At 39.6% G+C, this 14,804-nt stretch overlaps 1 protein-coding gene across 1 annotated transcript; it reads right to left on the bottom strand.

Moving 5' to 3' along the window:
* Positions 1–677: 677 nt before the first annotated feature.
* On the bottom strand, positions 678–13,880 carry ido1 (indoleamine 2,3-dioxygenase 1; the record flags this gene model as incomplete). Its single annotated transcript, XM_083783505.1, has 10 exons — positions 678–1,090; positions 1,519–1,667; positions 1,993–2,044; positions 2,147–2,264; positions 8,309–8,408; positions 8,500–8,514; positions 9,357–9,475; positions 12,762–12,881; positions 12,983–13,074; positions 13,784–13,880. 10 exons carry the CDS (start codon positions 13,878–13,880, stop codon positions 678–680), a joined length of 1,275 nt encoding a protein of 424 aa, XP_083639631.1.
* Positions 13,881–14,804: the final 924 nt, after the last annotated feature.

Below are 14,804 nucleotides of genomic sequence, written 5' to 3'. Positions count from 1 at the left end.
AACAATCTGTTGATCACTTATCATTGATTTGCTCAGGTAATGAGGTGTAAAAGACTACTGTCTTACCTTCTTTTGAATTCAGTGCCCTCCCATGGCTTCAAAGGGTGTTGCAGTATTTGTGTGATGTATTTGTGTGTGTGATCCTGATCCTACAGTATGTTCATTGACAGTTTTAACTTTTTCGTGTTGTCAAAAACAAGTGGTGTCATTTACAAAACACGCAAGCATGATGGTAATAATGTTGACAGATTTGTGATGTATTTAAATCCGAGGAGACTATTCTTGGTCACTTTTCAAAAGAAATGTGGGACAGTTTGCACGAGTGTTTTATAATGTGTCCATCACAAAACGCGGGCGATTGTATTTAGTAATCTTGGTCTGGAAAGGACATGATGGAGTTTTTGCATTCTTCTTCAGATTGATGAAATTAGTGGTTGAATTTAATGGGACTCAACAGTGATGGCTTGAATTATGGTTTGGACTGAATGACGGCTATCACTCATATCCATATAACTGAGGTTTGCTCAGGGACACAACAAAGCCAGACATAATACAAACATTCTAAACCTTTCACAATTCCTCAAAACATCAGTTTATTAATGCTGTATATTATTCTCTGTGGTGCATTATGCGATCAGTCTTTTATGTGCAGTGTTCATTTTAGCAAAAGTGCCATGTCATCTATGATGCTCAATTGTAGCTTTCTCGGCAGCTTTGCTGGTTTGTGGCAGGGCGGCGTCTAGTGTCCGGTCCCTCACAGTCTTTAGGAAGTTCATAATGCCAGAGCCCCCAGTTCCTCTCTCCTCCAGTGCTGTAGGGGCCTTACTCACTGTCTCTTCCCCTGAGGACCGGCCCTGGCTGCGGAGCTGGCGTGCGCGGGCAGCAGGCACCGTGATGAAGCGGCTGACCACGTTGATGTGGTAGCTCCGCAAAGCTGACAATTTGTTGACGCAGCATTGGAAGGCCTGGCTCAGCCGCACGTTGGAACACTCCTGGACAAAACCCCCCAAAGAGGTCTGCTGGGAGATGGCCTCGATCAGCTGTTTATGGGCAGGTGGCATGTAGTTCCTCATGCGGGTTAAAAAGGCACCTTCACAATAGAGCAGTTTGATTAAAAATAAATACATTTTTCATTCGTTTGAAATGTTTCATTGCCGTTTGGCACTGTCTGAAACAAATGCTTATTGTTTTGTTTTTTTAATAGGATCCCCATTAGCTTCCTGGGGTCACTCTTACTTCAGCATATAACAACAAGGGTCTTCTTTATTCTCAAAAAAGCATGGGCAATGCAACTTGAATAAATAACATGGGCCAGACAGTCCAGACTCTATTTCACTATTTGTAAATTTCTCCTTTTCTCTCCTGCAACTCATGTAACTGAAGTGCAACGGCATAATCATGTATTACTTACTACAGCATACAACACTTACAGATATTTCAATCAAAACATTACTTTTAGATTGTTAAATTGATGTAATTTATCTCTGGTACTTGTGAACACTCAAGGAAGGATCTCACCACTTTTCTCTTCATGTTTGACTCCCAACAGCTCATCAAAGCAGTGTAGTAGGCTGCTCTGTGCAGCACTTCCACCTGAGTACTCCATAGGAGCTGTCTGGAGACCCTCATACACCAGACCCTTTGGCATGGAGGGGTTGTCTCTCCACCTAATGCACAACCAAATCCTCAGAAGTGGATCCGCAAAGAACCCATAAGGGTCAATTTGTGAGTGTAGCCTATACTGTTTGTGCATTTATTTGTGTGCATGGACTTTGTACAGCCACACACACACACGCACACACACACACACACGCACACACACACACACACACACACACACACATGCCACACACGCACACACACACACACACGCACACACACACACACACACACACACACACACACGCACACGCACACGCACACACGCACACGCACACACACACACACACATTTTACACGTTTTGATGAGAGTAAAAAAATATCAATATGTACCCAGATAGATAGATCCTCATAATTCCATAGAAGACTGATGGCTCCACGTGAGCTTAGGAGGGGAAGAAAAGGCATATCTACTGCATAATAATGCACATTGTAAACCAGATGACTATGAATACATTACAGTATGTGCAATATGTTAAATCATTACCGTGCATCAGTTTGAGTGCATGTGTCATGCCTTCAATTGACTGGCTCATGTCCTCCAGGGCTTTGGCCACAGTCTCAACATCTTCACACCTGACACCATTGATCACAAGGGGAATACTCTGCAACACATACCCATTATCCATTAAAGAATTCACCTTTAGCTAAGCCCCGCCCTCTAAGCCCGACACTTTCCAGCCGGGCTCATTCATTCCAATGTAAATATCATGGATTTTACACATTAAATACTGGTTCATTTTTTTAACCAGACCTTCAAAATCTCTTCCAAATCCGTCAACAAACAAGGCCTGCTATATGCACTGGAAAAATATGTGTGTGACATTTCTTTTTTAAAACAATGTTTTATCATAGGAAAACTATTGGTGGAGAGGTTTGTCTAACCCCGAGTGGAATAGTAAAGAGTGGCGCAAAACGGGTGCCTATGGGCTATAGTTCCAAACATTGGAACTCTTCCATTGAGATAGAATGAGCACTTTCGCATTCCATTGTTACAATTGGAGTCAACGCTAGTGTCGCCACTCTCATACTAGATTTCTCTGGTCTAACCCATGTTATGCTTAGCTGTGATTGGACCATAGCAGTTTGGGGAGGGGCTTAGCTATAGGTCAATTTGTGGCACATGTTGAACATTTTGGCATATTGCTTCATCAAAAGGCCACAGTTTCATCCATGTTTGTTTTTGAGATGGTTATCCTGCCTTAGTTTAAGTTTAGTCATACTCCCTGCTGGCACCAAGGTGACAATGTTACACCCTTCTTTATTTACTCATTCATATTATAATCACTGAATTGTCTTTTATTTATTTTTGGTATGGGACCAGGGGCAGAGCAGTCTCTCAAACCACTGGACCGATCAACAAATGTCTTCTGCATGCTGCCAGTAGGCCAAGGAAGTAAATCCCTGAATGTTTCACATATTGCGACTTTTTTGGTGTGTGACTACTTTTCATATTTTGCTAATTGATAATCTGAGATCACTATCCCTCTATATTTGGAGAGTTGGAACTAAGATTTACGGAGAGGCAGTTTATAGTGTTCATGCTCTCTTTTACTGTAGAGCTGTCAGTGTATTATTAGGAACTTTAAGCAACGACGGTTTTCAGGACGGCTCCACTACGCGGAAGTACGGTGGCTATGACGCAATCACCGTAGCTGTCAAAATCGTTAAGCAAACAGCTGTCAGCGACGGGTTCCCATCCATTTTTGGTTCCCATGGTGACGTGTCTATGCAGCATGTGTCAAACATAAACACTTTGTTTCTTTTTTAAACACCCACGCGTCAGCTAACTTACCGATATTGCTTAATTCTTGTGCTGGACATGATCAGCAGTGGAAATAGGAAGGTGCAATCTGTGTTATTCTAAAACAGTTTTAATATAAACATGGTTAATATATGGTATTAGTGTTATTTCTTCATTCAGAGCATGCCAACACATTACACAGCATAAGAGAGGTTATGGAGCAATCGGTGTAAATGCTATAATTTCAATAAACTTGGTTATGACGTTGCAGACACAACGTGTAGGTTCTGCCGTAGTAGAAAGGGCTGCAACGGCAGGTTTATGTATCGAGCTCTGATCCATTTCCGTCGTTGCTTAAAGTCCCTAATGTCTCCACCAGGCCGAAGGCCTGCACACTGGTTGGCCTTTAGGCAAATCGGAAATGCATGTACCTCAGAAGTAAAAAAAGCCAAGTCAAAATACTTTCTAGACCTTATCACTAGCTCTTATTCTAATCCAGCTAGTTTTTGGAAAGCTATTGATTCAAAAAAAACATAAACCCACTAACACTCTGCCTACTCACATCAAATATGATAACTTGGTGCTTGGAGATCAAGCGGATATTTGCCATACCTTTAACAAACACTTCAAAGATGCAGGGAATTTATTTGAAAAAGCGCACAGGACCCCTTGTAAACGTTCTAGATGTCACTTACCAATTGGACCATCGTCAATCTTTTTCTTTTAAGCCCTTCACCCCTCGCTCTGTATTAGACAAATTAGTAAATATGAACGCAATGAGCTCACCAGGGGAGGATAACTTGGATCAATTTTTTATTAAATTAACTGCCCCAATCATTGCAGAACCTCTTGCCCATATCTTTAACCTCTCAATCAGTGAAGGAGTTTTCCCCAGTTTTTGGAAAACGGCCCATGTAACCCCTCTTTTTAAAGGTGGGGACAGAGAGGACCTAAACAATTATAGACCAATCTGTCTAGCTAAAATAATGGAAACACTAGTTAAATAACCAACTCAAGCCATTTCTCTCAACATTTTCAGTTTTAAGCCCACAGCAATCCGGTTTTAGACCAAATCACAGCACTATTTCTGCAGTCACCTTAGTCAAAAATGATATAGTATCTGCAATAGATAATCGACAACACTGTGCTGCCTTATTTATAGACCTCTCAAAAGCATTCAACACTGTAAATCAAGGCCTACTGCTGGAGAAACTACTTAATATCGGTCTGGACGATAGGGCCCATCGTTGGTTCCATGACTACCTAAACGAGAGGCGCCAGTGTGTTAGGGGAAGGAATACTCAATCAGAATTCCTGCAGGTTACCAATGGTGTGCCTCAAGGTTCTGTACTAGGTCCAGTTCTTTTTACCATATACATAAATGACATATCCACACTAAAATATTGTCAATCCCACTTATATGCTGATGACACTATTGTACAGCTGACTCTACCCAATTAGCAATGGAAAAACTCCAACAAGTCTATAACACCATGCAAGATGCACTCATCTCACTCAAACTCGTCCTGAACGCCAGTAAAACCAAATTTATGCTATTCTCAAAAGCCAAAAACATAGACTTCAACTCCCTGCACATTCACACTATCAATGGATCCTCTATCGACAGAGTCACTGAATATAAATATCTGGGTATCTGGCTCGATGAAAAAATAACCTTTAAATACTGACCTTACTACCAAGTTAAGGCAGAGAATTGGTTTTCTTTACAGAAATAAAGCTAACTTCCCAATGATCTGTAGGGAAAGGGTTGTTGATGCTGTTTTTATGTCAGTTCTGGACTATGGTGATGTAATTTATAGAAATGCTGCCCTTACCACTCTTATACCCTAGATACAGTTTATCACTCAGCACTAAGGTTTATCACAGGTGAAAGCTACAGCACTCACCATTGCACCCTTTATGATAAAGTAGGTTGATCTTCCCTCTCTGAGAGGAGAACCATGCACTGGCACCAGTTTATTTTTAAAGCCATTGATGGGAAGCTACCACCCTACATCATGTTGCTGTTAAAATGGAAAATAAATAATCGTCAGACCTGTTCAAGTGAATGGCTTAGGGCCGATTCATACTCCTATTTTACCGCTGTTTCGGCGCTGTAGTGCCTAAATGATTTCCCCCCCCCCCCCCCCCCCGAACCTCAAATGACGTCAAATTGTAGGCTCTACAGCGCCGAACCGACTTTTATTCAGCTCTAAAATAGGAGTATGAATCGGCCCTTACACTAGAGGTCCCATCTGTGCAGTCTGAACTGGGAAAATCAGCTTTTTGCTTCCATGCCCCTACTACATGGAACACTTTACAGCAAACACTGAAAATTGGTACCCTAATATCATATGGTGAATTTAATAACCTGCTTCTGAACCTCCCTACCTCAATATGTAACTCTTTTTAACTTATGTTTTGTTCCACTGTCTGTATATTATATGTCTCTATGCCTTTTGTGAATATTTGATTTGTGTTTTATATCTGTCTTAAAGGACCTATAACATAAAATTCAACTTTTTCAATTTATTTTGTGTTTTTGTGTTTTTGGGGCTCCCATGTGTGTTTTCTATCCCCACAAATAACCAATTTTGAACAATCAGGCCTTCATGTCATATTGGTGTTTTAATGGAAATTGCTCTCAGAAACAGCTTGACTGATTTTGGCCTCATCGTGATGTCATCAATGTCACCCTACTTTGTATAATTCCAGCTTTTCTTCAGTCTTCAGTTGCAAATTTGCATTTCCACTTTGTTTACAATGTCCACCATTGTTGATTTTCCAAGCTGGCATGGAATGGAAACAAGCCTGGTTTTATCTAGCATGAGTATTATAATGACTCAAATATTAAATAATCTGCATATCAGCACCCTCTCCACCTCAGGACATTGTGGTATTGCAGCTAAAACTGCTTTCAAAGTCCAGAAAGAATTGACAAGGCCTGGTTATATCAGAGTGGTGATTGAGGCTCAAACCATTAGAAATAACTTTGATGGACAATATGATTATTAAATATTAAAAGCAGTTTTAAAATGCATGTTATTTGCGCTTTAAATTGTTTTATATATGTGATCTCGTCAGCATTGCAAATGAGGGAGAACCTCAACGCCCTTTTCGAGAATAAATAAAGGTTTCAATCAATAAGGGAAAATTAGCTAAATGTGTGGAAAATCTGCAAAACAAAAAAAGCTTTCTTCACAGATGTGTTCATAAAGTTGTCTACAATCACATATACATTTGTTCCAACCCAACTCCCTTGGGAAACTTTGTGACAGCTGCTGAAAGTTGGGGTACCATTATCAACCAATAGGCAAACCTTTCCACAATTCATTATACTTTAAGTAGCATGTGACATGTCAAACTAGGGGGTGTTCATGATTCTGAATCCATTGCAAGCCTTTGGCTATATGCCTATAGCCGTCATTACAACATTTATGTGATGAGGTCAGCACATTTGTGGCTATGGCCGAATTATTTTTTTCTTCTTCACATTGGCCTATTATAGTGCCGCCAGGAGGCCACAACCTGACCTGCCCTGGTGGAGACCTGTGCCTCGAGGGGCACTTTATCTAGTTTATTTATCAATTCAGCGACTTACTTGCATTTCTTTTTTTTAATCACATTTTGCTCCATTCACAGTATAGTAGTCTGTCGATAGCTCTAAGTACACTATAATCTAAAGTACGTTTGCATCCCACACTTGAATGGAAAGGGATGCTTTGTGTAGCTAGTTAGCAACTAGCAATAAATGTTTTCTCTGCTGTAAGGCTCGCTTTTTTTTTAGAGTGAGTGTAATGTCAAAGAAGTTAGAAGAAACCATCTCCCTAGCCTGAGCTAACGTGTCATTTTTTGCACAGATGAAAATTAAAGCCTGGGTACCGACTACCGAGGCTACCATCTCCCAGACCCTTGCCACTGGAGAGCATTCCCATAACATTGCCAACAACCTTGTGGCGCTTCCTGGGCACCAAAAATACTCTATGTATAAAGTTAGTGTATAATTTGCTGGTGATCAGGACTTCTGGAGGCCAGAAATATATTGGACCATACTGGGTCCAGGTCCAAAATATCAGCCCTCCATAAAGCATCTATTGTCTGGAGTCTACAGTACGTACGGGTGCTGCTATAAGATAAACCAACATTTTATGAAATGGGTGTTTTAGAACTCCACTAGCCTTTAGAGACGATCGAATACAATTCTGTATACATAAATATCCCAGTGTATGAAAATCCTTTTCTCTCCAATGAGGGAAATGAATAGGATCACCACCAAATTGTACTAATCAACAGTCTGGCATATTGCAATGGGCAGATTAGAATACAGAAGGTCTTTGAGGGAGTATGGATGCACTAGTAGTTAGTCTCTCTTCCAGAGCCTGCCACAACAAGGATGCTTGAGGTTGAAACCATGTCGTTAAGTGTATAAGCATGAAGGCCTAATAATTGTCTATAAAATGTGGAAGAAACAAACCACCAGCCTGTCTCTACCCTTGATGTGTGGTTGCTTACCTCGCCGTGAGAGTTTACAGTGCTCAGTAAATTAATATAGCCTAATACAGTGACGTGTTGAAATCACAGACATAGACTTGCCAAACAAGCATGCTGGTTTGTAAAATAATATGTTTTGGGTGATATGATCGGATATCCCAGGAGTATAACATGGCACATATGTCATGGCTGTAGGTAGAAATGTAATTGCATACATCGCTATTATCATTAAGGCATGCCTACCGTTAGAGATAATGCTACTGAGGACACCTTTCTATTGTAGTTTATTAATCTACTACCTCTCCTGTATTTCAACTGTGTTGTTGTTGCCACTATGCGACCTGAATTTCCCTCTGGGGAACAGTACAAGGCCATGTGTGTCTGTCAGTGTTGTTGTATAATCCAGATATTCACCCTCAGTGCTGGAACAGCAGCCAATTCCACCAAGAGAGTAACCATGAAGAAGCCCCGGACGCTCTCCCCTCCTGGGAGGGTGACCAGCAACTCCAGGTTCCTGGATGTTGCAGGTATAATAACACAATAATCTTTGTCCTTTTGTCAGGTCTCAGGATGTTCAATCCAAAATGAAATCGCAAAGTACTTACTCAATGTCAATAGGTCTGGCACAGGAGATGAAGGTGAACAGAAAAAGAAACAGGAGAAAGAAAAGGTGCAGTTAGTTATACAATATTGATCTTCACTATACCATGTTGAATCTACCTACTTTCATATGGTTTGGGAGTGTCTGAATGTTTCCTCATTTTGGAATATGGTTGCTTCTAAAGTAAACTTTCATTACTTTTGGAGCTTGATATTACACCTTCTCCATCTGTAGATGTACACACAAGCACATTGTCTTTGCTGGCTTAACAGCAGCAAAGAAGATGGTGGCTATGAGATGGAAACTTCCACATACCTTAAAATTTCAATCAATGGGCTTCAACATTTTTAGATATAGTATTTAGAATGATAAACGTCAAGATTACACAGAGATAGTGATAAAAGTGTCAATGTATGGTCTAAGCCAAGGTTGCAACGATTAATTGTTTAAATAATAATAATAATGGTTAGTTGCAGCCCTATGGTCTTGCATTGCAGATAAGCTTTTGGACATGATTTAGGCTGTCCTTACAATGTAGGATGAACTTTGCACAGGTATGCATTTACTTTGATCCTGATTTTTCATTGTTGTTCCTGGGAAGGGTGTTTACTTATTATTGTATTCCTTAGTTTTTTGTTCTGTTTTTATGAATTCGTGTGTGTGTGTGTGTGTGTGTGTGTGTGTGTGTGTGTGTGTGTGTGTGTGTGTGTGTGTGTGTGTGTGTGTGCGTGTGTGTGTGTGCGTGCGTGTTATGTTTCAACTATCTTGTTTTTGTTAATTTTTTTATACATAATCTATGTATACTATAATATGCTGGCATAATTGGATTGTTTTTGTGATATAAATGTAGTTGAATCTTACCCTTCAGGATCCCTCTTCCTCCAGTTAGCGAGCACAGCATCCGCATGGGTGAGGATTGGGGGAAGTCCTAAACGCTGTGATATCTTCCAGTACGGAACGGCCAGGTTGCGAGGTAAAATCTTAAAGGAAAATGATGTAGCGTTGATGATCGTATTGGAATATGTCCTTGGCCGAATTTAGGCCAAGGAGTGTTTTTTGTGCAAAACGAAACTTGGAATGGATTCAGAATCATGAAAACCCCCTAGTTTGACACGTTACATGCTACATAAAACATAATGAAATTTGGATAATTTTGCCTTATATAGGATGTTTATGGTATGGTCACATAAAACTGCGATAACTGGTATTAAGCTACAGAATTGGAAGAGTTATCATACCAAAATACAAACTAGAGACATGTAGGAGACATGTACCAAAATCTGTCTCTGCCCCTGGACTAATTGAGATTAGCGAGTTAACTTGGGATCTTGATGCAACCAACCAATTTTAACCTACAGTACTATCACAATATATGTTGGTATGGATGGATGTTTGAATCTAAATAGAGCATTTATAAATCAATCAAACAAATTAACGATTTTGAGAAGCTAATTGTTTTTACTGGTCCTAAAAGGGGGAAAGCATTGCTTCAGTTTACAGTGTGCAGAGTCTGCAGTCTGTAACAGCATTAAAAAGTAGAGGAGAATAATGAGTAATGTATTACGTATTAATTTACTTTATTTTACAGCCTGTATACTAGCCTTGTAAATACTACAGGGAACAAATTGGCAGTAAACATATCCCTCATGCCTATTGTGAACAAGGTGGGAACAAACACGGTTTATAACCCGGATACAGTACCTTGTACAGTACAAACAATTACTAGTACAGAGAACATGATGGGGGTATGCATTGCTTCAGTTTCTAACCCACATACCTTGCACTTAACCTACAGGGAACTTGATCCGATCAAGCACGGCTTCATTTTACAGCTCAAATACTTTGTAAGTACTCCGTAACTACAAAGAATAAGAGGTGTAGGTTTCTGTAACAATACTGTAGCACATGCACTGGTAGGCTACTAAATCTATACATTTGCCGATAGGATCAGGAGTATTCACTACTGTATATTCCCAATTTCCCAAGTAGTATTTTGTCCCCTTTATTTGATGTATACGTTCCACATAAATACAACATTATTACATTATTCTTAGACATCTTGTTTTGTAGACCATAATTATCTTATAAGTATCGCTGTAATTACAAGAAAAATTATTGTACCATAGTTAACGGTCTAAAAAAAAGCAGCCATTAGCTTCTTGTAGATTTTTATAGATGATACAAAATATAAAATGTAAATCCATATTTCCAATAGATGTAACAGCAGTACAAGGCCAATCCTGATCTGTGTGACTAAATCAATGAATTGATCCAGCCACACAACTCAAACACAAGCCAAAAGTTCTAATCTATTTGTCTACATGGCGCAATTGAACCTTTCCCCAAATTTCAGCTGCTTCCAAGTTTTAACTAAATTACATACATATCCATGAATATATGCAGTCATGTAGGCTACAGATATGTGAGTGAAGGTGAGATAGAGTGATAAGCTTAATTCATGCTTTGTCACATGCAGGGCTTGGTAAAGTGGAAAAGTGAGTGACAAAGTAAGTTTAACATCGTTTAAAGGGACACTTCACCCTTTTTGCAAAAAATAAATAAAAATGAAATTGAAATGAATGAAATGAATGAAATGAATGAAATGAATGAAATGAATGAAATGAATTAAATTCAGAAGATTTAGAACACTTTCCTGGGGGACTTTATGTGTGTAATATGTGGTTTTAGATATTTTAGATTTTAGCAGTGAGCCTAGTCCTAGGCCCAATCCCAATCCACTCCCTTGCTGACTCAATGAGCCCTCACTGATTTAGCTGATGAGAAATGACTAATGAGCAAAGTAAAAGAATATGGAAATGAAATGTATAATGAATATTATTATATATGAATATTACAACTCATATCACACAACTAATAATAAAACGATCAGCTTAAATACTAAAATAGACATGAAAGATAGGCCAAGAATGTATGTAGGCACTGGCTGTGAATGAGGACAGTTTTTATAAAGTGATGCAAAGTGTCATGAATGGCGGAGTCATCTTCAAAGTGCTGTCCCATTTCTTTCACAACAATTTGGAGCCCTTGCAGCCTCTCACCCTCATCCATGTTACTTTGTCATTTCACAAAAATAAAAGTTTGTACTAAAGAACATGGAAAATCCACAAAAGAAAATATACAAAAACATTAACATTTAGTAAATGTACTTGTCCTTTATCTTTCAGTCTGTTATACACAACAGTCTGTTTTTCCACAGTTATAAAATTGATATACTTTTAAAAATAAAAACAAAATCAACACTCCATCATCACAGTTCCTGTTTACACTGCACATGTGCAAACCTCCCGCAGGAGCCCTGGCCGCACCTCCGTGCTCTATCCTCTTTATTTGTCCTAGGACTACTGTTGTCTCAGTAAGACAGCCCTCCCCCAAGGAGGAGCAGTGCACCAAAGCATTATGGGAATTGTAGTCCAGGAAGTTAGTGAGCCCAGTGTCCATGACATCAGAGACACTGGGCTCACTGCTAAACATTATTTATTACATAAGGGTGAAGTGTCCCTTTAACATTGTTTAATGCAATCAGATAGGACTTTTCTGTTGTGGATGTATGGGCTGTTAAGGCCAGAAAGTATTTTTTTGCCATTCAGCGTTCCTGTGTAACTTCCGAGTATGATGATTATGTCACGTGCATACCCTCTATTATATCAATATTGTGATATGAGATTGGATATTGCCTGGAATTTTGGATATTGTGGTCTTTTCCTGCATGGTTTTCATTAATTTAGGCTCGCCTTCGGGAATATATATATATCTTCCAGAATTTGTCAAAGATTTTCAAAAATATCTAAAATAGCCGATTATGAGTTTGTAGTAGATCTGCTCTTTTGGAAATGTAAAAATGTAAATTACTATATTATTACAATGATATTGTTGTTTGGTAAATAAATAAATAACAAATAAACACTATATTGCCCATCCCTACATGTGAGCGTTGCTTACCAAAATAATAGGTTTTCAAGCTGAGCAGAGAAAGGGTAATAGAGACCCAGTGACCAGTGGCATGCACAGACATTTAGAGGGGCAGGTGCTCAAGTGAAAAAAAGGGCACCTAGCACGTGGAACCGGCCGGTTGCCTTAACCCATTTTGACCTGAGATCAGATTCTATGAGCTTGTAGATCTGCTATCTTTCAATAGCTAACACCAAAAGGGGTTCCCGCCCTTTTTTTTCTCAAAAGGGCACATTGCCAAAAGGGCAGGGGACTCTAGCACCCTCATCTGTGCACACCACTGCCAGTGACACATACCTGAATGGTGTCATTCTCTCCCTCCTGCCACACATAGCCCATGGTCATAACACCCAGCACTAGGTGTGCCAATCGTAGCTCCCGATGGCTCTTCAAAAACTGGATGCTCAACAGTGGCATCTGGGAAGAAGGGATGAGAGAGGGAATTTAACATGAGACACTTCATTCCTTCCCAGTTCATCATGTTGTACTGTAATTGTTCATGTATTCAATTACTGTACCTTGTGAATAAGTGAACGCAGCTCATGAGAGTTTATTAGTTCTGTCACATGCAGGGCAATATCCATCCATGGCCGGTAGTAGGATGGCAGCTCTGCCTTTTAGAAGTTGAAAGTCAAGAAGAAAGTGAAACACTTTGTTAGGACTGCATATACTGTATGGGATCTTGAAAGGCATGGAAAGGATATAGCATGATGGAGAAAGAATCCTTAAATGTTCTAGTTAACCTAAGAAAAGTTTCCTGTTAAATATCACTGTATATGAGAGTAACAACATATGTTCAGTATGCTAATGAAGTTATACCTGAAAGATCATGATGTGATAATTAAGGAGGAAAGTTGTTGGTGAACATAGATGTTGAAATAATATAATAATAAAGTGTTGAAATAAAATCTAACTTTTTTTTAAATTCATGATTGTATAAGTCTGCTCCACATTGCAAATTTAAATCAAGACCACACTCAAATTAATTTCAGTAGCTCTATAGTCTAAACCATAAAGGCGGTTTAGCAATTTTCAAGAATACCATTTATCAATAATACATTGGGGTAACTGCCAGGACAGGACACTGAATTTTTTAAACTAACAAAACAGGCATTTGAAGTACACATCAACATCAGCAAGTAACTAAATTTGCATTAATTTATTTTATTTTACTTTCTATCTAATTCCTGGATTCCTGCTTACCTTAAAAACATTGGAATATAATCCAGTTTGTTATGGTTCATATCTGCTGTACATGGGAGATGACCTGATTGAAAACTATAGTTCATCCTACTCCATAAAGCATTTATTTCTTTTACCTACCAGGGGTGCAGAAAGGATAAAGCCCAGCTCTTCAGAGACATGGTATGGGTCCAGGGAGAAAGGAGCCTTGGAGTCTGTAACCACCGTGGCCATGGAGCCAGTCTTTAGACCCTGCAGACAGTAATGATTCTCAGATCGATTGAATCACCCTGCAAACTAGAGTCCAGACCCCAATCCAGTCAACAACTAGAAGAAGGCAAGTATAGCCCAGGATTGATTATGAACCATTGCAAGTCAAAGGGCAGATGGCACAGGGGGCTGTGTGTGCAAAGGTTATTCTTTCGGCAATCTCACGCCTTTCCCGCCTTTCCCTGTAGCTATTGCCTTGACGCAAGCTCTGGAAGAATGCTATCACAACCTATAAGGTTAGAGGTTATACATAATTTGTGTTTAATATTTGTGCAAGATATTTTACAAATTCCTGGTCTCTTTTTTATATATTGGTCTATATTATATTTGATTTATTTTTTCTCAGTGAGGCGCAAATATTTTGTTTATGAACATTCACTCTCTCAATAGTCAGAAAGCCTGTAATCTAATAGATGTATCACTTCCAAATCATCTATTATTTTGATAAATAAACACATTTTGATCTACCCATGTGCCTCATGCCTTTGACAGTGACAATGACCAAAGTGAAGAAATTAATGTGACAGCCTCACCTGGTGGAGTAAGCTTCACATTGCAGGAGTTTAAATCATGCCAGCCTGCATGGTTAGTGTTTCACTGTATGATATGCACCAAATATTTAGCCTACTGATATGATAGCACCCAGTAAAACTACTATTTTGTGTGTGTGTGTGTGTGCGTGTGCGCGCGAGCGTGTGTGTGTGTGTGTGCGCACACGGGTGTGTGTGTGTGTGTGTGTGTGCGTACGTGTGTGCGTCTGTGTGTTGGCAGCAGGAGAGACAGAAGGAAGATCAGGTCCATCCATCCATCTTCATTCTTCAACCGCTTTTCCGTAGCCGGGTCGCCAGGGCATGGAACAGCTCCACCAGAGAGCTCCAGACTTCCCTC

This window comes from Protomyctophum parallelum (genome assembly GCF_964188405.1).
Source record: "Protomyctophum parallelum genome assembly, chromosome: 15".
In the NCBI taxonomy this organism is placed as follows: Eukaryota; Metazoa; Chordata; class Actinopteri; order Myctophiformes; family Myctophidae; genus Protomyctophum; species Protomyctophum parallelum.
This window is presented reverse-complemented; position numbering and strand designations above follow the sequence as displayed.